The 25,302-nt window shown below is 29.6% G+C and overlaps 1 protein-coding gene across 1 annotated transcript; it reads left to right on the top strand.

Annotated features, from left to right (window-relative positions):
• Nucleotides 1-20,708: 20,708 nt before the first annotated feature.
• Nucleotides 20,709-24,444, top strand: LOC109167744 (cytochrome P450 84A1-like). The gene is made up of 2 exons (XM_019316870.1): nucleotides 20,709-21,757; nucleotides 23,533-24,444. The coding sequence occupies exons 1-2, from the start codon at nucleotides 20,828-20,830 to the stop codon at nucleotides 24,154-24,156; spliced, it is 1,554 nt and encodes a 517-aa protein (XP_019172415.1). The 5' UTR covers nucleotides 20,709-20,827; the 3' UTR covers nucleotides 24,157-24,444.
• Nucleotides 24,445-25,302: the final 858 nt, after the last annotated feature.

Genomic DNA, 25,302 nt, shown 5'->3' with positions numbered 1-25,302 from the left:
TGAAGAATAGGTTGATGCATAACCCAATTTTGACCATACTTAATCATTATTGTGACCATATTATAAAATAATGTACATTCAGTATACAAATAATATACTTTTAATATATTAAAAATGTACATTGTATTTAAGAAAAGTATATTATTTGAGTAACAAAAGTACATTATTTTGTATAATGTACATGCAGTACACGAATAATGTACTTTTAGTATATTAAAATGTATTTTTTGTTATGGTCCACACAATAATTTACCGGGACCAAACTATTGATAAGTCTTTACCCCAAATTTGATGTGATTATATCATTTGTTTCAATACTCTAAAATTTGCAAAATTGGAGAGGTGATTAATTCTGTTAGGTAATTTTTACATTATTACCTTAAATTAAACACCTATTAAAGCCAAGCACCTGGTGCTCAGATGACACCTATGTGGCTCCCCTTGAGGGAAGGTCATAGGATCAAACCCCGGTGGTCGAGAATTGACACTTTGGATTGCAGTAGTTAACAAATATTTAACCGGAGTTCGAATCAAATCTGGAACAAAATCAATAGTCAAATGAATCAATTATGATCCAATTAAACGTCTAGGATATAATTAGTAAATATCAATAGCCAATAAACCATTCTTCCATTCATGAAATTAATTTTATAAACCATTTTTCATCAATTTAATTATATACACACACATATACATATAAGAGTATTCCAATATAGGCTACCATTTTCCTTGATGTACCACTCTCATTCACTATATTCATATTTGAAAATTTTCAACGCAAAATAAAGAATTAAATAACTTAGTGCACGCACAAAATTCTAAAGACACCAATAGTCTAAAGAGGTCGTCAAACTAATATGATTCTTTCAAAGAAAATTCAACAAATATTGTAATAAAATACTGACAATTTCTGTTCATGATATTAGAAAAAGTATAAATTCAAGAGTCTTAAAGATACCACCTAGTAATTCATTGTACCTTGAATTCTTCAGGAATAATTTTTCCTGAATATTTTGAAAAACAAAAAGAAATTCAAATTTTCAAAATGTAACACGTGAAAAGTCAAAAAAGAACAAAAAAAAAAAAAAAAGGAGTACACAAAATATACAGTTCAAATTCTATCTCCATTGAAATGGGCGTTTCCTAGTTTCTACCACTTAGTGACAGATTATCTAAAACATACCCATGCACTTATGCTGAAAGTGAAAGCAAATATAATGTATCCATTAATATTAATAAATGTTGAGAGATTTTTGCAGTGCAAAATTATTACTTGAGATATTTTAGTTTGTCTCCCCTGGTTTGATGGTGAGGTCATAGTGACAAGAGATTGAAGTAAGAAGCCACTAGAGAAATTATTATCAATCTGATTTTGAAACGATACACAAAATTTTCTACAATCTATATATGAAAAAAATGATAAAAATGAGAAATAATAATAGACATAGATTATTAACTGGTTAAGTTAAAAGAGTTTGTCTTTTCTTAAATAAAATTTTAAATTTAAATTTTAATGACTAATTTATTGTTGAATTATATATTACCTTTCAATTCCATCTATCAATCTTGAAATGGTCTTATATATGAGTATAGCTAGCCATGAGTGGCAAAGGCCAATTGCTCATGTATACATGTCTTTGTATTATTAACTTTCTTGTTACGTCTAGATTTCACTGCTAGATAGTCTTAAATAGTCCTTAAATATAACAAAAAAAAAAAATCGGTCACACTAATATTACTATAATAGCATTTAGATCGCAAACCACTCTAAATGACTAAGAACTTTATTTTCTTGTTACTCGTTGAATTCAAGCTTAAGCCAATCAATTTATGTTAGGATTATTATTTCAATTTATAACATCAATTATGTTGTTAAATAAATTTAATATTAATTTAATTCAACACTGAAAACGTGTATATATATATATATATATATATATATATATATATATATATATAATACATTTGTTTGCCATCAAGTAATAATGCTAAAAATTTAACACTAATCATGACAAATTATTCAACAATATATTTTTATATCATCAAATAATACTCACATTTTAACATTAAAACGTGGCAATTTATTCATCAACACGGCTGTCTTTTCATACTATAGTGCTCTTAGTTACTTTTTATTTATTTATTTATTTATTTATTTATTTATTTATTTTTTGGAGAACCGAGTTACTTGTAGTTTTATTTAATCCATTCCTTGTCGATAAAAAAAAATATGATGATTGGTGAATTCTGCTGCCATCTGACATAATCAGACAATCATCTTTTTAATTTTTTAAAATTTTTTTTGGAAAACGACAATCATTTATCTTGAGGTTGCCCGAAATATAATCTTACACCCCTTTTTAATTAAGACTTGATTAGATATTATAGGAATTTGCGGGATATTTGTGACAACATATAGATTATGTTTGACAAACTTAGCTAAAAAAAATAGCTCAAAGTTAAAAAGTTATAAGTTAGAAGCTGAAAATTGAAGAGCTGTTAAGTTGATTATGTAAAATATTTAGTAAAATTAACTTTTTGACAAGCTGATAAATGTAAAAAGATTAAAAAAAATATTTCCATAAAATTTAAATGTTGTGATTATTATTTTATTTAGTATTATTAAATATATGAGATATATTTAATTTATAAAAAAAGTTTTTGTTTTTATAATATATATGAAACGTATATTAAATTAAAACAAAAGAAAAAAAGTTTTAATTGGTAAGGGTAAAGGTTGTCATTTATTTATGAACGGACGATTGAAGTTTGAATTTTGAAAGAGTTATTGGGCGGTGAATAGTTACGGAAGAGGATGAATAAAAATATAGGATAATAAAAAATGTCAAAAGAGTTTTAATTAAGAACAGTAAAAGATGCCATTTATTTAAAACTAGTTTTTTACGCGCATTGCGCAATTGGGATAATGCCCAATATTTTTTTTTTCAAATAAGTACTTTAAAGTATATCAAGACAGGATTATATTGGAATTGTTTATGCATAGATAATTGAATGTTGAATTTGCATATTTAAATATGTAATTCTAAGTTTACAAATGCAAGATAATATATTCAAGATTGCTTATAATTGTCAATAAAATAATTGTATAGGTATGGTTGAAACCAAATACGGGACATAAGAGAGAGCAAATAAAAATTAGGGCATAAAAATATTAAGTATATACTAATATTGTATGATGAGGAGATTTCGACAGTAGGATTTGTGGTTAGAGTTCTATTAACACTTTAATAATAGAATTATATTAATGGTGTAGTTATAATTTTATATTAGACTTTAATATTAGAATTAGACTAACGGTGAATTAATGGTATTTAACGAAAAAGTTAATGGATATTCATAAAATTAAGGATAAATTAAAAAATCTGAAGGAAAAATTAAAATCTGAATAATCTGAACCATTCATTTGATTTAATAATTTGACGGTCATTTTTTCTACCCAATGTTTATAAGTAATTTTCATAGTACATATATACAAGATCAATGAATGAATCAACGGTACCAGTCTTTTAGATGTTTTGCTTAGTGTTCATTTAGTTCAACTATTATTGTTGAATAAATTATTATGGATAAAGAAATTCCTAATTTAAGGAATTTAGATGTAGTAAAAATTTAAAATTTTTAATTATAGTGTAACTCTAAGATATTGGACGATTGGTAAATATGATGTAACCCAAATATCAAAATGTTAAAGAAAGTGTTTGGTTATTCAACAGTTTGAAGCAACAATTTGTTCCAAACCACTGAAAATACAAACATTGCAATTTACAATATTTTCACTTAGCCTTTTTTAGAATGATTTCCCCATTTTTTTTACTATAGAGCCAATTTCGCTGGCTCAGCTGATTGTCAAAATCCCTCAAGTAGTTAATATAATTAACTTTATTTTTTGTTTTTTGTTTTTATTACAAAGGAAGGGGGATACCCATATACTATCTACGCCTACACCGAGACTCAAACCTAAGACATCCCACATAAGGGGCCAATCGGATACCAGTGGACCACAAGCCACTTGGTTATGATTGGCTTTATTAATTATATATTTTTAAATTTTTTCTTGGTATTAATAAAATACTTGGTAAATAAATATATAGCATTATTTTGTATTATAACTTTGATATTTAATTAAAAAAGAGTGCACAAAAAAGATAATAGACAATGTAGTGAATATAATCGATTGATGAATTTGAATGTAAATAATTTTTACTTTGGACAAAAATAAAGACAATATAACTAATGAATATTTGTTTTAATAAAGATATTATAGGGACAATGTAGCGAATATAATCAATTGATGAATTTGAATATAAAGAATTTTTATATTGGAGAAAAATAAAGACAATATAACTAATGAAATTGTTTTAAAAAAATATATAACTAATTAAATTATTTCTCTTATTTAATTTATTGATTTATTGATATTGAATATTTTTTTTTGAATAAAGACATTGTAGACACATAATTCTAAATTAAAGAAATGCATATGTATTATTATTATTATTATTATTATTTTATTGTAGCTACTAAATTATTATTTAATTTAATAAGAGTAAAATAGAATACTAATTATGTCAACTTTGATTGGGATGGGGTTCGAACCTAAGACATTTCTTATTGAAATCAAGTAAGTTAACAATATAATGAACTAACGGAAATTAACGAAAAATATAATATTTAATAGAAAAATTAGCAGATAATCATATTCATTAAGGATAAATTAGGGTTTAGGGTTTAGCGATAAATTAAGAAATCTTAAGAAAAATTTAAAATCTAATCAATTTGAACCATTTATTTTATTTAAAAATTTAACCGTCATATTTTCTACCCATTATAGGCCTAGCTCTCTTTGGCTCTTATTAGTATTAGTATATATATATATATATATATATATATATATATATATATATATATATATATATATATATATAATAGTTGATAATAAGGATAAAGATGGAAAAAAGTTAGGAAACTTCTAGCTTATTTTGAAAGCTACTTAAGGTAGCTTTTCAAAATAAGCTCTTATTTTAAACTACTTAGCTTATTTTGGGAACATTACCAAACAGAGCTTATAGCTTATTAGTAGCTTAAAATAAGTTATAAACTCTGCCAAACAACACCATAATGGATAATTCTGATACAACTTTCTTCTCTCCCAAAAGGTTAGAATATATCCCCAATTTCAACAACAATGGATAATTTTAAAACACTAATTAAAAAATATACATTGGGCATCATGATATACTAGTTACCACACGCACATTTCGAGAATAGTCTAATGCCCAATGTGTATTTTAAAATTAGAGTTTTAGAATTTATTAAAGTATCATTCGATATCCTCTGACACATATCAATGCAAGATTCTCGAATTTTTTTTTTTATAGAAGTAAATATTTCAAGAACGCATAACTATGACCTTTGGCAGAAATGTTGGATTAACTGGTGCAATAACAGTTTTAGAGGGAAGCACATTCACTGGATAGTACCCAAACATAGTTTTTGCAACACAAAACCCTATTAATTAATTGACGTGAGCCATAAATGAATTCTTGATTTGATCTAGTTCCCTATGTGCTCCACTGTAATTTTAGTGTCTTGGCGCAGTGCACCTTAAAAAACATAACCAAATCCTCCTTCCCCGAAAAGACAATGATAATAGGCATAGTTTCTCACCTGTGTTGAATATATACTGTAAATTAGGTGTACAGTTTCATCAATGTCCAATGCGTGATTCTAATTAATTAACCAAAGCTCATGTTAAATTTTATATTGTATTTTTTAATATACTCTAACATATTCATAGTATATGTTTAATAATTATGTCAATTTTGATTGGGATGGTGTTCGAACCTAAGATTTTCGTTATAAAAATCATTGAGTAAGTTAATAATAATAAATAGTTAACGGAATATTCCGTTATTAAAGTTTACACTGAGGGAATGACAGAGGTATTTAGAAAAAGTAATTGATATAATAGAAGGTAAAATAGAAAAAAAAATACTAAAATCATAATAATATGAACTATTCATTTCAACAAACAATTCCAACAATTTTTTTTTAGTTCCCGTAAGGGTCTAACTTTATTAGTTTTTATTAGATTTGTAGATATCACATCAAACAAGATGCGTTGAGTGCGTGTGTCTCTATATATACACATATAAATCTTTAAACTATCATTTTAATTAATTATTATAAGCCATCTCCAACTTGCTTAGTTTCTTGTGTGAGTTATCAAGCAAAGTCAAAGATAGATACACTTTGATGCAGAAGCTTTTTGTGATAATTAATTTGGTTTACTTAGAGGTTTAAGCCAATCTGATTTAATTTCTTGGTTACTTGGTTATATATGTATATTGGAATGATCTCATTGGGGGCCGGTTAAAAGTGACGATTATAATAAATACCATGCTCTCATCAATTTGCTACCAATCATTGTTGACTAGATTTAAAAGAAAAATATTTGCAGATCAGAGCTGAAAATTGAGCTTATGATTTTTTTTTTAAAAATAAATTATAAATTGATATTGTTAGACCAGAAGATCTCGATCTTACAATTTTGATTAATAATGCAAGTTTTTTTTTCTTTTTTCTTTTTGTACATCTGAAGCCCTCAAACGTGAGCGATTATTCCACCCTAAGGTTCGGCGTGTTCATGGTGTCGGCGTGAAGCAGGACTTGCAAACTTTCCAAGGCATTGTTAAGAATGGTCGTACCCCAGCTGATTGATTGTCTCATGTTGGCAAGCCAATCTGCACATTTGTTTCCCTCCCGACCTATATGAGATGCCTGAATCTCCTTGAATTTGTGAGCCAAATCCAAGCCGTCCTTAATAATGCAAGTTTACATTTACCTAAAGTAAATTTTTGTGATATAGCAAGCTAAGAGTAAATATTTGTGATATACTTTGATACATCTCTCAAGATTGCATGTTTACTACTATGCTAAATGTTATAATTAATAATAAAAAAATTAAAGATGTACCTTTGTTTCAAGTTTTACACTTATATAACATCAAAAGTCATGCTATTATGCAGAACTTGACTCTCCGGACTTTGTTGAACTACATCTTTAGATTTCAATGTGTGGGATATATGATCAACAACCCTACAAAATGAAGCTATATATTATAACCTCACTAAGAGATCAAATTCATGACTAAAAGTTTTACCCTTAGTGTTATGCACTCTAGTATTCTAGTTGTAGTTGGATTCTATCTCATGGATATATTATTTGCATTGCGTAACCTATTTTATTGAATAACTAGAATTTTGTTCTCATCCGGTATCAGAGTTCAGGTTCTTGATGGCTGACGCACACGAAAGGACTGCTAGCTCTGAGCGGACTGTCTCCACATCTACTGCCTCGCTCCCGCCGGCAACCCCTATCTCTCTTTCAACGGCACATCATTTTGTCTCAATCAAGTTAACATCCCGAAATTTTTACAAGAGTCTGTCTACGAAGCTGCATGCTTTCTTCAATTATGACTGGGCTACTTGCTAGGAGGATCGGAAGTCTACTAGTGGCTTTGTTGTGTTCTTAGGTACGAATATGGTTTCTTGGGTGTGCAAAAAGCAACATACGGTTGCCAGGTCTTTTACTGAGGCTGAATATAAGGCGTTGGCGGATGTGATGTTTCTGCTGAGATAACTTGGATTGTGTCTTTATTACGTGAGCTTGGTGTGTCTCCAATCCTTTGCCAATTCCGAGATTATGGTGTGACAATCTAGGTGCTACATATATGTGTTAATCATGTGTTTCATGCCCGGACTAAGCACATTGAGATTGACTATCACTTCGTTCGGTTACCTCTGGAGAACTCTCGGTTCACTTTGACTCTACCAAAAGATTAGCTCGTTGATATTTTTACCAAACCCTTGCTGGCTTCGCAGATTCGCGTTTCTTTGGGACAAGTTACATGTTGTGTCTCGCCACCCTCGGTTTGAAGGGGAATGTTAAAACTCTAGTCTTCTAGGTGTAGCTGGATTCTATCTCATGGATATATTATTTGCATTGTATAACTTATTCTATTGAATGAATAGAATTCTGTTCTTATCCTTAGGACTCTTGTAATTGCATAAGATTGACTTTGAGATTACTTAATTTTCACCACTATATAAACCACACCTTTGTAATTTGTAACTTAACAATCGGTGTAAATATTGCATTAGTACGTAGTTATGGGCACGTCTTTTTAATTTAATGACCAAAAATATGGAGGCAACTCCAATAGAGTTATATTAATAATTGGTTGGAGGGTGGAATAGTAACCATAATATTTCAAGTTTAACTCATCGAAAGAATTATTTGTGATTCGATCTTTATCAGATAGGGTTACAAAACACTTTTCACTTTAAGTATATTGTCAGTAATTATTGCAGGCTTCTCGTAAATTAAGTATTAGATTTAATAAAAAAGTATCAAATTGACCCCCTAAGTCGAGTGGATAGTACAATTGGGTCCCCTAAGTGAAAAAAGCTCCATTCAAGTCCCTTAAACCTGTAAAATTGTTCAATTAAGTTCAAATTGACTTGTTTATTAGGTTAAATGCATACGGTGTTGACACGTGTCCTTATTTTATTTTTTTATTAAAAATATTATTTATTATAAATTAATAATAATAATAATAATAATAATAATAATAATAATAATAATAATAACAGCCACTGGCTGTCCACGCCGGACAGCCGGTGGCTTGGCTATCTTCCATCTTCAAGGACAGGCCACGACTTTTTTTTTTTTTTACTATTATTATTTTAATTAATTTATAATAAATAATATTTTTAATAAAAATATAAATAAGGACACGTGTCAACACCGTATGCATTTAACTTGATAAATAAGTCAACTTGGACTTAATTATTTGAACAATTTTACCGGTTTAGGAGACCTGAATGAAGCTTTTTTTACTCAGGGGACCCAATTGCACTATCCACTCGACTTAGGGGGACAATTTAACACTTTTTTCTAGATTTAATTTATAAATGAACTTAATTACTTGTTCACGTAACTGTTGTGAACATACGAACCACACTGAAGTAAGCCTCGTCCTGCCTCCCCGTCCCCATTTATTATAAAACTGATAATTTATTTATAAATTTTGCCAATTCAATACTACCGTCATGCTTGATAAGTCTACAAATGCTCATCAAGTAAAATTGTTGCGTAGACCCTTCAAAAAAAAATTGTTGCGTAAACATTAATAACTAAGAAAAATATTAATAATGTAATTATTTAATCTTATGATGATCTGTCTAGGTATTAAATAAATTTAAGTCTTCCCTGTGAATTACAATATAACAAAAAGGCAGTATCCTCTTTAAAACAAATAATCGAGCCGATTATATTTTAAATATTAGGTCTAAGATTTATTATTATGTCAAAAGTTATAACTAGTAGCAATACAAATGAACTTTGTTTTTTATTTTCCACTTTTCTATCTATTAGAAGAATAAGAAAAGGATCACTAAACTTATCGAATTAACTTCTCATTAATGTATTATCACATCGAAATTTCGTCCAAATTTTAATGATATTTTCTTATTCCTAAATGAGTTTCTTTTATTATATTTAGGTTCTTGCTCATTCTGGGAAGCTAAACTTTAATTAACATTCCACACATCAGCCCAACAAATGATAATGTAATAAATAAATAAATATTTAAAAAAGCTAAATTGTTAATCAAAATTTTGCAAAAAAAAGAGTTTGGAAGTTTGAACTCAAAGCAGACCACCTAACTCGAAAACGATGGCGATCAAATCCAATAACGCATAATTTCATCATGTGGAAACCAATCATTCTTAACTTCCCACTTGTACGTGGCCGGCCGGCTTTCCTCAATTCATTTTGGCAATTTAATTAATTCTTTTCATACTAAACCCCAAATTAAATTTGGAGAGTATTGAGGAAGGAAAGAATAGGTCTTCTGTGATATTGTTTTACATGATATCTGTAATATTTTTTTTATTTAAAATGTAGGCTTTGTTTGGTAAATCTAGCTGAAAATTGAAGAGCGGTTAAGCTAACTGTTATGATTGAAAGTGTTTTGTAAAATTAGCTTTTTGATAAGGTGATAAATGTAAAAAGACTAAAAATAACATCTTCATAAAATTTAAATTAGTCTATTTACATATTAAAATTTAACATTTTGTCTTTTTAAAAAAATAATATTTTGAAATAAAACTATTAGCATAATCATGATCTAGCATCTCATAATGAAGTAGCAATATTGTTGCAAATCTCATAATAATAATAATAATAATAATAATAATAATAATAATAATAATAATAATAATAATAATAATAATAATAATAATAATAATAATAACAATAACAATAACAATAACAATAACAATAACAATAACAATAACAATAACAATAACAATAACAATAATCTACTATCTACTATACTAATAAGAGCCCAAGAGAGTTAGGCTTATAATGGGTAGAAAAAATGGCAGTCAAATTTGTTAATCAAATGAATGGCTTAGATTGATTTTTTAATCAAATGAATGGCTCAGATTGATTAGATTTTAATTTTTTTTTTGAGATTTACTAATTTATCCTTAATTTTATAATTTCCGTTAACTTTTCCGTTAAATATTATATTTTCCGTTAATTTCTGTTAGTTAACCGTTAACTTACTCATTGATTTCAATAAAAAGGTCTTAGGTTCGAACCTCATCTCAATCAAAGTTGGCATAATTAGTACTCTATTTTAATTTTATTAAATTAAATAATAATTTAGTAGCTACAACAAAAAAATAATACATATGCATTTTTTTAATTTAGAATTATGTGTCTACAATGTTTTTATTCAAAAAAAATTATTCATTATCAATAAATTAAATAAGAGAAATAATTTCATTAGTTATATTTTCTTTATTTTTCTCCAATATAAAAATTATTTACATTCAAATTCATCAATTGATTATATTCACTACATTGTCCTTACAATGTCTTTATTCAAAAAAATTTATTCATTATCAATAAATTAATTAAAAATAATAATTTCATTAGTTATATTGTCTTTATTTTTTCCCCAATATAAAAAAAATATTATTTGCATTCAAATTCATCAATTGATTATATTCACTACATTGTCTATTATTATTATTTTTTTTTTGTGCAGTGTTTTTTTTTTATTAAATATCAAAGTTATAATACAAAATAATGTTATATATTTACCAGCAAATTATATCAACTGTTGGTAAAAATATATTTGAAAAGAATAACAATTTAGATTAGCATGTCACATGACCTAATAATAATAATAATAATAATAATAATAATAATAATAATAATAATAATAATAATAATAATAATAATAATAATAATAATAATAAACATTGGGCATTATCCCAATCGCGCAATGCGTGTAAAAAAAACTAGTAATAATAATAATAATAATAATAATAATAATAATAATAATATTTGTGGTGAAAGTTTTGGATAAAGGAGAAGGGAAAGGGTTTTAATTGGGAATGGTAAATTATGTCATTTCTTTAAAATAATAAGGATAAAGATGAAAAAAAAAGTTAGGAAGCTAGGAGCTTATTTTGAAACGCTACTAAGGTAGCGTTCCAAAATAAGCTCTTATTTTAAGTTAGAAGCTTATTTTAGGAACATTACCAAACAGAGCTTATAGTTTATTAGTAGCTTAAAATAAGCTATAAGCTCCTAAATAAGTTCGGCCAAACAGAGCCGTAATAATTTTTATGGATTCATATAAATTAAATGTATTGTAACTAAAAATGTATTGGATGGAGAACTTATGGGAGATCAAGATACCCCACATATTTCGAGATCAGAACATGGTGGCGGATAGTCTAGTTAATATTGCAAAAAAAAAAAAAAAAAAAAAAAAAAAAAAGATGCAAGTGGATTGAATTCGACGGCCCCTCTAAAGAGGTCCGTAGGTTGATCCGCGATGAATATAATGTCAATTGGTAGCCTTGGTGTTGGAAATGTCACCGTGAACAAACGATAGATCTGTTCAGTACCCCTCTTCCCTTATCCCAAAAAAAAAAAAAGAAGTGTTGCATGTCTCATACTCTCATGTGACATTGTCGCACACAAGACTTATTATATATGGCTAGATTCAAATGAAAACAATATGATCCTCTAAAAAGTGAAGATCGATATCAATCACCCATTAGGATTTATCAATGATAGAACGTTTTAGTAAAGGGAGAATGATCATTTTAGTCCTCAATTATATTAGAATAACTAACTCAATCCCTTGATTATACATGTGACCTCATTTAGTCTCTAAATTGTTTGTTTGGACTTTGGTTGTTTTTTTAGTCTCTCACCTCAACTAGCTGTTAAAATTAACGGTGATGAAAGGGTAAATATGTAAATTTATCAGTTTCCTCCCAAAGCACACATCAACTAAGTGAAAAATATATTTTATGTCAAAAGCATCTGCCAGTGACTTTGTTTTCTATGTAAATTCGTTTAAATACTCCTAAACGAATAAAAATAATCTTATACCTAAATATTTTCAAAATGATTAAGAAAAGCTAAGAAAAGGACTAGTAATAAAGTGAAAAAAAAAATGCAATACTTTTAAGTCAAACAAATAATTTTGATTCTCTTCAACCAAATGCGTACGCCCTAGTTATTACACACATTTGTAGGGTTGTACATTCGATTAATTTATTGGTTAAATGAACCTAATCAATTGAATTTTTTAAACCTTTAACTATTAATCGTACCAAAATTCTATTACCAAATTAACCGAATCAAAAAAAATTTTCAGTTAACTGAAATTTTTAATTAAATTTTGAAATCCTTAAAATTATAAATAAAAATTAACATTACATATTACATCAATACCTAATATATATCTAAAAACATAATAAGCCTCAATTAAGGTTATATCCTTGATCTATGTCCCTCTTTTTGTATGCAAATAAAGGTGTACATTTTACTTTAAATGTTGTACATTCTAATGTTATTAGACAAAACTACCCTTACACCGTTATAACACCGTTAGTTTTTAATTCTAAGATTGATAACATCATTATTACCATACACCTATATCTATCATATCTTTTTCCTTTTTTAATTATTATTTTATTAAAATTATTATATATTAATTTAATACTTAATTATATTTTAATTAAATATGAATGATAAATTATATATTTGTGTGTACAAAATACATGGTACCCAGGTTGGACTTCCATTTGGAAGATTGTGAGTTCGAGCCTCAGTGGAGGTGTTATTAGCTCTTTGTGTTTCAGTAGGTTGAGAAAGTATATGAACAGATACTACAATGTAATAGAGCTAGTAACATTCAAAAAAAATACATATATTATTTGTGTATATATAATTCAAATTATAACTTTTAATTATTTGTATTTATCAATGTTTTAATATTGGGCATGAATTTTCGCGCATCGCGCGTACAAAATGCTAGTGTATATATATATATATATATATATATATATATATATATATATATATATATATATATATATTCAAACCTCATTAATTGATTTTGATGGACAAAGTGGAAAAAAAAAAAAAAAAAAAACCCGAAAGTAAATGTGAAATAAAGAAATTTAAGCATCCTCATGTGGCAGGCAGGTTTAACTTGTCACAGATCATCTAATCAAATAATTCCCAATATTTGCAAAATTTTTGGTAAATCGAACCTTCTACAACGTACTACTGATTTTGTTGGGCTGAAATTTAGAGGGTTAAGTTTAATTTAATGTCTAAATATGTGACGCTAATAATTATCTAAATATGTGAAAATAAAGTTACGTAATTCAAGGGGTAGATGAAATGATGTGACTCTCTTTGCTGTTTGAGGCATAATATGATTTTAGTTTGTTAATTAAAAAATCACTTAATTGGTTAGACACAAAAAGTGAATAAAATAAACTTAATAAGTCCTCATCAGTGATCAATAATATAGGTAGACCATTATCTTTGGCTGTTGTTACTGAACGCCGTGTGCCTGTTTGAAATTTTAAGACGTAGAATTTCGTATAGAGTTGGCCAACTTATGCAATCAAATATCTATCCCGTACAAAATTTTATTTTATACCCTACTAAGAGGATTATATATGATAATTTCTATCAAAAGAGTATTGATAAAAATCAAACTGAATACATGAGTGTTTTTCACTTTTGGTGTCAAGTTTATTGAGTTATTTTGACTTTTGGTCCTCAATTATAAATATTTTTATTTTTGATCCCACGACTAGTGGATCTTTTTACATTTGGTCCACGATTATTAATTTATTCACATTTTGTCCTCCGGCCTAATTTTTTTGTCACAGGTGATCAAAATTTTTAGTTGAACAAATTTTCATAGAAAATGACAACATTTTCCTTCAAAATAAAGTCACTTGACTATTATGCATTGATGTTCAATAATAAAGAGAAACAAAATTGGTTACTAGTGTATGGAAATTAGGCCGGAGGACCAATTGTGGCAAGGTCTTTAAAGTCGATCTTGGGATCAAACGTGGAAAAATTAATAATCGGGGTCCAAATATGAAAATAATCTAATATTCGTGAGACCATATTTTAAAAAAATTTAATAGTCAAGAACCAAATATATAAAAGATTCAATAATCGTGGGATAAAAAATGAAAAAAAAAAGAAATTTAATTTTTAAATACAATAATTATACTCTAGCTAATCACCCCATCACTCCTTTTAAGGCACCATGTTTCATTTCTAACATGTATAACAATATTTAATAACCAATGATTTAAAATCTTTATCTTTATATATAATAAAGCAGAATCTAGCCATAAAATTTTTCCTCCAAAGTGTGAATACATTTTGATAGAAACAAGATTAGCAAATATGAATGCATTAATTGTGTGGGTCGTAGATGTAATTATACATATTTTTGTGAAGTTATTATGTGTATTTATATTTTATAAATTATATTTTATTATTATAGCTCTTTCTCTCTATATATATTAAAGCATAATAAAATATGAAAAAAAAGTTTATTGTGTTCAAATTTATTGGTAAAGTTTTACATTTAATATAATTTGTGTATATATTCATTTAAACCTCAATTATAATTAATTTGACTTCACATATATAAAGAGGAGAAATTAGATATAAAATAAATATAGATCTTACATAAATAATCTTTTTCAAATGAATAAGTTGTTGTGTGGAGATTTTCGACAAATATCGACTGTTATTTTATTTACAAATTTTATTTAAATACGTTAGTTATATAATTAAAGTAGTTATTTCAAATTTAAATTCCTTTAAAAAAAATCAAATTCAAATAATAATATAAGTAACAATAAACTTTAAAATCAACATAATAATAGTATAATTAAACTTTTAAAAATATTATATAGTACTTTGTATAGTTATACTTACATTTTTAATCAAACTAATTCTGAGCTCAAGAACTCAAGTAAAATTTTCTATTTCCACAACCATTACTTTCTTTGCTAATTCAAAGAATATCAAAATTTTAATTGATAAATTTGTTAAATTAATAAAAATTTGTGTATCGCACAAGACAATTACTAGTATTAACAATAACCCGTTATAATACTTCTAAATCAAATAGGAAAATTGTTCCTTTCAAAAAAGGAAAAAAAAAAAGGAAAATTGTTGATTACTCATGGATTAGCTGATTCCACGATAAAATAATCAGATAAAAATTGAGATATTATATAAAGTATTTATGTCTTAACAAAAATTAAGAGGGAAATATAGATATTAATATTTGTTTTTAAATAATATTATATTGCAAGTCTCTCTCCTAAATCCTAATTATGTGTCCGCAAGCTGGCCATTCGCTTTCAACTCTTTATTTATGTACTTTGTAAATTAAATGATTTAAGTATGGGTGTAAATCCTTGCAAGTCAAGTCAAGTTTGTGTGTGCGTGTGTGTGTGTATATATATATATATATATATATATATATATATATATATATATATATATTTGTCATTGTTTAAGTGAGTCCACTCTTTTCTAAGTCTGTGGACAAATCTGATCCATTAATTAAAAGTTAGATATCAAAGTTTTAGATTTTTTATTTATTATTATTATTATTATTATTATTATTATTTTTTGGTTTAGTGAAGTGCACAGTTGTATAGTTGAGGAAATTTAAACCATTTATCTATAGCTTTTAATGGACTAGATCTGTCCACACAGACTCATAGGAAAGGGTGAACTCATGCACCGTAAGTATTACTAGTACATGAATGCACGACAACTACTCTAATTCCGCGACTACATGTCTACATACAATATGAATGAGTTAATATCCAATATAGTCCTCGAGTATACTGGTTTTACTCAATTTAGTCCTAAATGACTTTTTGTACTCAATTTAGTCATCGACTTTAATGATTTTACACAATTTAGTCCTTTGTTAAAAATTCTGTACCTGACTATTAGAAATAGGGTCCTAATTGTAATTTATCATCCTTCATCCCATTTGGGATGATTCCTTCTTCGTCCCCTTATTAAGATCCACACAGAAATTTCAAATCTCCGTACCCAAATCAACTTCAACCCACGTAGAAATAAATATTTGCCTAACCTTCATTCCTTATGGGGTTGAAGTTGATTTGTGTACAAAGATTTGTATTTTTGCGTAGATTTTAATAAGGAGAAGAAGAATGAATCATCCCAAATGGGATGAAGGATGAGAAATTACTTTTAGAACCCTATTTTTAACCGTCAACTAGCAGAATTTTTAGCAAATGACTAAATTGTGTAAAACCATCAAAGTCGAGGACTAAATTGAGCACAAAAAATCACTTAGGACTAAATTGAGTAAAAACCACTATAGTTGAGGACTATATCGGGTATTAACTCCAATATGAATGCAATGCACCTACTACATTAATGCATCGAAACTACTATATAATTGCACTGAAATTACTAGAATGCACCGGCAGCACCGCAGACATCTACGCTCATCCTCCAAGCATGCTTGAGAGTAGTTGTTATGCATTCATGTAGTATTACTTACGTTGCATTCCTTCAAAAGTTTGCAGTTTGCATGGGAAGACTGGTTCTTGTTTGAACGCAACTAACTAACTAATTTTATATATATATATATATATATATATATATATATATATATATATATATATATATAAATAATTGAATATAGTTGGTAATTTTGACCGCAACCATCGATTTGTCTGCTTCGAAATATTGGTGGTGGTGGTAGAAATTTTCAATGTTCTTATCCGCGGGCTTCTGATTACTCTGGTTGAAATTACTTGCTCCAGAGCCTCCGATCCGATAGCGATGTTCACAAATCACAAGATCAAATGACATTTTCGCAAGTTGATATGCCGCTCTCTAAACCTTAATTATTAACTCCGTCTTACGTCCAAAATTTCAATATAATTAATGTTGATTATTGCAAGTTTTATCATATCTCATCAATATTTTCTGGGGTGGCTAAAATAATCAAGCAAACGGTCTGATTTTCTAAATGCTTTGTGTGAAAATATGAAAGGCATAATGCACCAAACTATATGCCATTAATTTCTTACAAAGCGCCAAGCAGGACAAAATATCTACTCATCATCAATTCGTCACTTGTTTATGAAAAAATTCACGCATGGAAAAAAAAACCATCAAATAATTCATTGTATGACAATATATTAGGGTTCACTAATCTTGGTATCAAGATTTAATTTTTTTTCTTTTTTTAGGGTGTAAATAACATATTTTCAGGATTATTTTCATGAGTTGCAAGGTGAGGTGATGCTTTCCATGGTTCTGGAGTCTAATCTAATTCATTAGTAAGGAAAGAAGTATCATCAATGGCGACGTTTAATTTCCATCAAATTATTTTCCTCATCATGGCAATTAAGGTTGTTATGATGCCGGTTTTTTATGCGACAAGTGTTTGCCCATTATAGGATTTTTATTTTTATTTTTTTGGATTTTTTTAAATTTCTTATATTGCACGTTAAATATATTGGGAGTGTTTGATAATTTTTTTTTTTTTTTTGAATGCTACTAGCTCTATTACATTGTAGTATCTGTTCATATACTTTCTCAACCTACTGAAACACAAAGAGCTAATAACGCCTCCACTGAGGCTCGAAATCACAACCTTCCAAATAGAAGTCCAACCCGGATACCATTGAACAACTTTTTTGAATTTTAACGTTTTGGAACAATAAGTTGTTACAAAAAAGTTAATTAATCAAACACTTATAGTTAAACAGTTAATAGTGATTAAATAAATCAAACACTATTAAATAAATCAAAATTAACTTATAAGCTAATAACTATGTTATCAAATAGAGCATTGTGAAGTGATTGTGAGGATGCGTATAGTAAGACATTAAAATAGATGGAAACTGGTTTAAGTTGTATTTCGTAGCGCAATTACAAAATAAATAGAGATAATGTACGAAGAAAAAGAATAGGTGCCTTGATTACAAAATACAAACTACAAATAAATATTAAGAGGACACTTTTTTTTTTTTTTTTAAATACAGATATTCTAAAATCATGAATTTGGGTTATAAGCTAACCCAAGGCAATGGTGATAGCTCAATGGGGACGTCAAAACAGTCTAGAGTGGGTCGAGGTACCCGCACAGTTGCACTGGAGAAGCTGACCTAAGGTTTAGGGGCAAACTATTGTATGTTTGGGTAAAATAATGTATTTTATGAGTTAGAATAATGTGTTTTATATGTTAAAATAATAAAATTTATTAGGTAAGATATTGTATTTTATGAGTTAGAATAACGTACATTATGTGTTAAAATAATGTATTTTATGAGTTAGAATAATATATAATGTACTTTATGTGTTAAATTAATATATTTTATAAGTTAAAATAATGTATTTTACGTGTTTTTGGATCGTGGTCCACAAGATCCATGTAATAATGATTGAGGTTTAGGGTGCTTAAACTTCTCCCAATCTATATGGGAGAAAGGGAAAAAAAATCTAACTAGAAAATTGTCTAGTTCGAATATAAAGTAATTGTATACTGTTTCATGTTTAGATTATTATTATTATTATTATTATTATTATTATTATATATATATATATATATATATATATATATATATTCAAATGAGAACACTTATTTTGGTGAGAACGTACAAATAAATATGAGTGCATACAATCTGCTCTAAGATCTCCATTCTCATCCAAATATGTTTGGGACAAAGTTAGATTGTATGTACTCATACTTGTTTACATATTCACTTATATTCTCACTTTACAGGGCGTTTGGTTGGAGGGATTTTAAATTTCCTTCCCACTTAATTCCTATCTAATTCCAAATGCCACTAAATTCCGTAGTTTGGTTGGAGGGAATTGCAATTCCCCCATTTTCATGGAATTAAAATCCCATGTCCCCCCTGATATTTTAATTCCTGAGAAAAAAAGATAGTGATGAGTCAAAATTACCCATTCATTTTTTAACCTAAAATTAATGTCTAACAACAATAATGGACATTTTTGACTTTATACTACTTATTCCCTTTCAATTCCCATATATACCAAACATTGGAATTGAAATTCCCAGTAATTCTATTCTTGTCAACCAAATACTGGAATTTAAATTCCCACTTTATTCCCAATAATTCAACTCTCATGGAATTACAATTCCTTTCCCACATAATTCCGCCCCTCCAACCAAACGTCTAGTATGTAAGCTCCAAAAAATTTGCTTAGGCAGTCATATACTTGAATTGCGTCATTATGAATCAGCAATAACAGATAATGGAATGTAAGTGCATCCGTTCCTACTAAAAATAATCTATTGCATATGTTTGGGAAGAATAATCTATTGCATATAATGGAATATTTTAAGTGCGAAGTGTGATAACTTATAATGTATTATCCAATTTTACTATAAATATAAATTATTCTGCTCAAAAAAAAAAAAAAAAACAATTAAACATATGCAGCATTTAGGAGTCTCAAGGCTCTATTCCCTACTTTTCCTACCGATGTGGAATAAGTGGGGAGACAAAGGGGAGCTGATGTGGCTCCCTCTCTATTTTTATTTTAAAAATTTTATACATTAATAATAATAATAATAATAATAATAATAATTATTATTATTATTATTATTATTATTATTATTATGTATATTCTTTAGGTCATTTTACATGTTAACTGCTAATCTAAATAATTAATTTTATTAAATATCTTTTTACAAATTGCTAACACAGTCAATTCGTTAGTCAAACTCAGTAACACAATTCGCTATTTGCTAACCGCTAACATAATATGCTAATCGCTTACCACTAATTTCCAAACAAAGTCAAAGCATCAAGATATAAATAGAAGTTATATATACTCTCCTTTGAATATATAGTCCCTTTTTTTTTTTGTTCCAGATGATGAAAAATGTAACTCAATTATTTAATTTTATTGATAAATGTTGGTAATGTGAAGATTGTTTAATTTGTCAGAAATCGTACATGATTTTGCTTTATTATTCTTTGTCCCACATTGAGAAAATAATATAAGGAGGCTTTTATTGCATTAACTATAATTTCATATTCCCTATTGTTGGATAATAACTTTGAGAGTTTGATCGAATATCCTACTATCGAAAAATACGTTAATTGTTACGTAAATATAAGAGAAAAATATGTTTGGTAGTAAATTATTAATTAAATACTCCAAAATGGTTAGTTGGGTCTTGAAAGCTTAGTATATAAAGAACCCTCTCTCATCTATCACAACCAGCAACATTCTTGGTTGCCATTCACTCATAATACCAGATTTCCCAGAAAATATAACATAAGATTTTTTTTTTTAATTTTTATTGCAAGTGTTTGAACATAGAAGGAAAGATTCTATGGATTCTCTAGTACAAGCTTTAGAGGGTCATCAATCCATGATATTATACTTCATCGTCCCTTTCTTGTTCCTGTTTCTGCTTTCGAGCTGGTTTCGCCGGAAACCCTATCCGCCCGGCCCGAAAGGGTGGCCGTTGATTGGGTACATGAATTTGATGGAGCACTATTCACACCGTGGGCTGGCCAAGCTGGCGGAGCAATACGGCGGTTTGGTACACTCACGGATGGGCTCGCTCCACATGGTTGTGGTGTCGGGCCCAGAGGAGGCCCGTCAAGTCCTCCAAGTACAAGACCACGTGTTTTCGAATCGTCCGGCCAGTATCGCTATCAGCTACTTGACATATGATCGGGCCGACATGGCTTTCGCCCACTACGGCCCGTTTTGGCGCCAGATGCGGAAGGTTTGCGTGATGAAGCTGTTCAGCCGCAGACGGGCCGAGTCGTGGGACTCGGTCCGAGACGAGGTTGATCAAATGGTCCGAATCGCGGCCACCAGCACCGGCTCGCCGGTTAACGTCGGCGAGCTGGTGTTCGGGCTCACCAAGAACATCATTTACCGGGCCGCCTTCGGGTCCAACTCGAAAGAAGGACAAGACGATTTCATTAGTATTCTCCAAGAATTCTCCAAGCTCTTTGGCGCCTTCAACATGTCCGACTTTTTCCCTTGGCTTAAATGGGCCGATCCGCAGCGCCTGAACCCGAGGCTCGCTAAGGCCCGGGCTATGCTCGACCACTTTATCGACACCATCATCGACGATCACATACAAAGCAGAAAGAATAAAAGCCCAGAAAACTCCGGCGATAACGCCGACGGCGATATGGTGGATGAGCTGTTAGCTTTTTACAGTGAGGACGCGAACCATAATGACGCAGACGACCTCCAGAACGCCATTAAACTCACCAGGGATAATATCAAAGCCCTCATCATGGTATGACCCGAAGCCCGGCCTCATTATATTTCTCCGTACAATAATATTTCATGCACACAACACACTTACTTTTACTCCGTTTTTTACACGCGCATACTTACATTTTTTTCCCTGCAATTTACCACCTAAAAACCAACTGAGCAGGTGCCAGTGCATACTTACATATTCTAATTTCATTTTACTCAAAAAGAGTATAATTATCATTTTTATTCAGTTATGTATCTCTATTTATTGTGATCTTTTGTCGACTAGAGTCACGAGATGAACTTCATCCATAACACACTTATGGCCTTATGAGTAGTGATTGCTGATTTTTTAAAAAGTTTATAAAATTATAATATATATATATATATATATATATATATATATATATATATATAATATTAAAGGTAGGTGTATGTTTAGTATACGGTATAGCCAACAGTAAATTTTCGGGAGATCGGGATGATATATTTTAAATTTAAGTTTATTGGTCAAGAAGAATAGTTTATCACTAACTTATATTTCAAATTGTTCTTTAATGTATCTGGGTAGGGACAAACATTTTTTGTTTAAACCCACAAGTAATAACTTTTAGAACCAACCTGCAAGGTACGGTGGATAGATCTTTTTGAGTAGTGACAATATTGAGGGGTGAGGTATATACAATTATTTTTATTTTTATTCATTTTAATAAATAAAATCTTGATTGATTAGTAATATATTATTTCTATAAAATAGACGAGTTAGATCAGACTATAGACTTATAGTAACCAGAATGTTACAAGTTTGACTTTCAGCGGAAGCGATCTATTCGAGTCTTTGCATAACTGCATAACTTGTGTGATTTTATCTCAATTTTAAGTAGCAAATATCTACAACCACTATCTGCACGTACAGCAGCACTTGGTGATTGAATTAAATCATCAAATGTTGAAAAGGTAATTATTAACTCATCTCATATTGAAAACGATAGTACACATGGACAAAATTTTATGGATGGAAATTATTAAAAGTAAGTTCGGGACCAACAAAAATTCAATCTTTCCTAATAAGTTATCGAGTAAATGATATGGGTTATGATTTTTTCTTTAATTTGGTTGTGTGGGACATATATCTTTATTGCCCCTGGTGGAACATGCCATGTATATGTGGCATGCTAAGGATCATTGATCATTAGATTCTATTCTTCTTCTTTCAAAATGTTGAATCTCTAATCACAAGGATCCCACACATTTTGTCTTTACATGAAAGATATAAATCACAGTAACTTAATGGCTCAGCAGACAGAGTCAAATATGGATGCATATAAAGATTCTGTCCACTTTGAACATAAGTGTTCTCACACTTCTCCACAAAAACTTAGATTCTATTCTTCTCCCAACCCAATAGAGCATTTGGGAGGATGTAAATCACGGTTCAATGGTTCAACGGACAAGACCAAAAGACCAAATGCCGGTGCGCATAAGTAATCTGCCCACTTTGGACTAATTCTAACACTGCCTCCACCAAGGTTCAAACCTTGGTCTCTTCTCCTAAATACTGTTCACTGAATCATTGAGCTAGGTCCGTGCGGGTAAATTAGATTCTATTCTCCTCCCATGTTTAAAGGCCCCCCACACCCGGCCCGACAGAGCACTCATAGACAATTCCGATGTAGAGTCCAACAATATGGTTGTTACCCTTGTTGATAAATAATAATAATATATAAGGTTAAGGTAGAAAATTTATACTCTGTCTGTCTCATTTTATGTGTCTGATTCGGTTAAGTGAAAAAATAATTTGGATATTTTCAGGATGTGATGTTTGGGGGCACAGAAACAGTGGCATCTGCGATAGAGTGGGCCATGGCGGAGTTGATGAAAACGCCGGATACCCTGAAGAAGGTTCAACAGGAGCTAGCCACCGTCGTCGGACTTGACCGGAAAGTGGAAGAATCCGACTTCGAGAAGCTGACGTACTTCAAATGCTGCATTAAGGAGACTCTCCGGCTACACCCACCCATCCCGCTCCTCCTCCACGAGACGGCGACGGCCTGCGAGGTCAACGGCTACCACATTCCGGCGAGGTCCCGAGTGGTGATCAACGCGTGGGCCATCGGACGCGACAAGAAGTCGTGGGAAGACGCGGAGAGTTTCAAGCCCGACAGGTTCCTGAGAGACGGCGTGGCGGATTTCAAAGGGAACAACTTCGAGTTCATCCCGTTCGGGTCGGGCCGACGGTCGTGCCCGGGAATGCAACTCGGGCTCTACGCCTTTGAAATGGCGGTGGCTCATCTTCTCCACTGTTTCACCTGGGAATTGCCGGACGGGATGAAACCCAGCGAGCTTAACATGGACGACGTCTTCGGACTCACTGCGCCACTCGCCGATCGACTCGTCGCCGTCCCCACTCCCCGCCTGCTTTGCCCTCTCTACTGATCCAATTCAAAGCTATTCGTCAATGGCGAATTTAATTTCATGCATATATGGTTCACAAATGTTGAACCAACCTGCAAATTAAAGGAAAATGACGATTATTGCGACGGTTTGGTTTGTTTGGATATTATGTCTTTTTTTTTTTTTCTTGAACTTGTATCTGTATATGAGATCACTCTTTCTCATATTTGGAATGTATACTTTTTTGTTTTTGAACATTTCATCACACAAATCATACTTAATAAAAGATGTTGTACAAGCAACGTATAGTAACACTGCTTTCACCTTTTTTTCATTTCGTTTTTCTTGATTTACTAATTTGGAATGACGAATTAATGGAAAATAATTTTGAAGAGTTAATTCTATTTTTAGTCCTAGATTTATTGGTAACAATCCACTTTTAAATTCTTTTTTTATTAGAACATCCACTTTTGATCCTAGTATTATTGTGATTTGTGACAGAACCATATATTTTTGGTCATTTGTCAACAAAACATTTAAATATAGTCAAATATAAAGGCATTTAGGTCTTTAACTATAGATTTTTTCAAAAATAAACATAAAAAATATATCGGTTCAACCTACCTACTTAGCTTTGTGTAAAAAAAGATTGAAATGTCTTTATGTTTTACGACATTTCAACGCGATTTTGTTGGAGGAAGACTAAAAATAATCACGCCTAATAATAATAAGACTAAATGAGAATTTTCTAATAAAACATAACTAAAAATGAACTGTCATCTATAAATCTTGGATCAAAATAAAATTAACTCTATTCATTTATAAATCTTGGATCAAAATAAAATTAACTCTAATTTTGAATATGTGATTCAAGCTGAATTTAAATGAGTTGAAATATGGAATGTCATATGCAAATAAATAAATAAAGTCAAATTAGTTAAAATAGGGAATGTCAATATCTCTGATGCAAATAAATAAATAAAGTCAATGAAAGTTAAATCAACTCACCTTGCAACTTTTGTAGCTGGGGTACATTGTTCATATAATTAATCAATTCAAATTATAAAAAAAATAATAATAATAAACCATTTTTAATAAGAATTGAACTTAAAATTTTGTGATTATCAAACAAATAGGATATATACATTCTCTCTTCTACGTTGAATGCATCAATTTCAACGAAAACTG

Source organism: Ipomoea nil, unplaced genomic scaffold (genome assembly GCF_001879475.1).
Source record: "Ipomoea nil cultivar Tokyo-kokei standard unplaced genomic scaffold, Asagao_1.1 scaffold3169, whole genome shotgun sequence".
In the NCBI taxonomy this organism is placed as follows: domain Eukaryota; kingdom Viridiplantae; phylum Streptophyta; class Magnoliopsida; order Solanales; family Convolvulaceae; genus Ipomoea; species Ipomoea nil.
The sequence above is the reverse complement of the archived record's forward strand: the minus strand, read 5'-3'. Positions and strand labels throughout refer to the sequence as shown.

Bases quoted from the DNA above. Each gene is read 5' to 3' on its own strand.
- LOC109167744 (XM_019316870.1), top strand. From the start codon at position 20,828: ATGGATTCTCTAGTACAAGCTTTAGAGGGTCATCAATCCATGATATTA. The intron at 21,758-23,532 runs GTATGACCCGAA...GGATATTTTCAG, and splicing joins ATATCAAAGCCCTCATCATG to GATGTGATGTTTGGGGGCAC.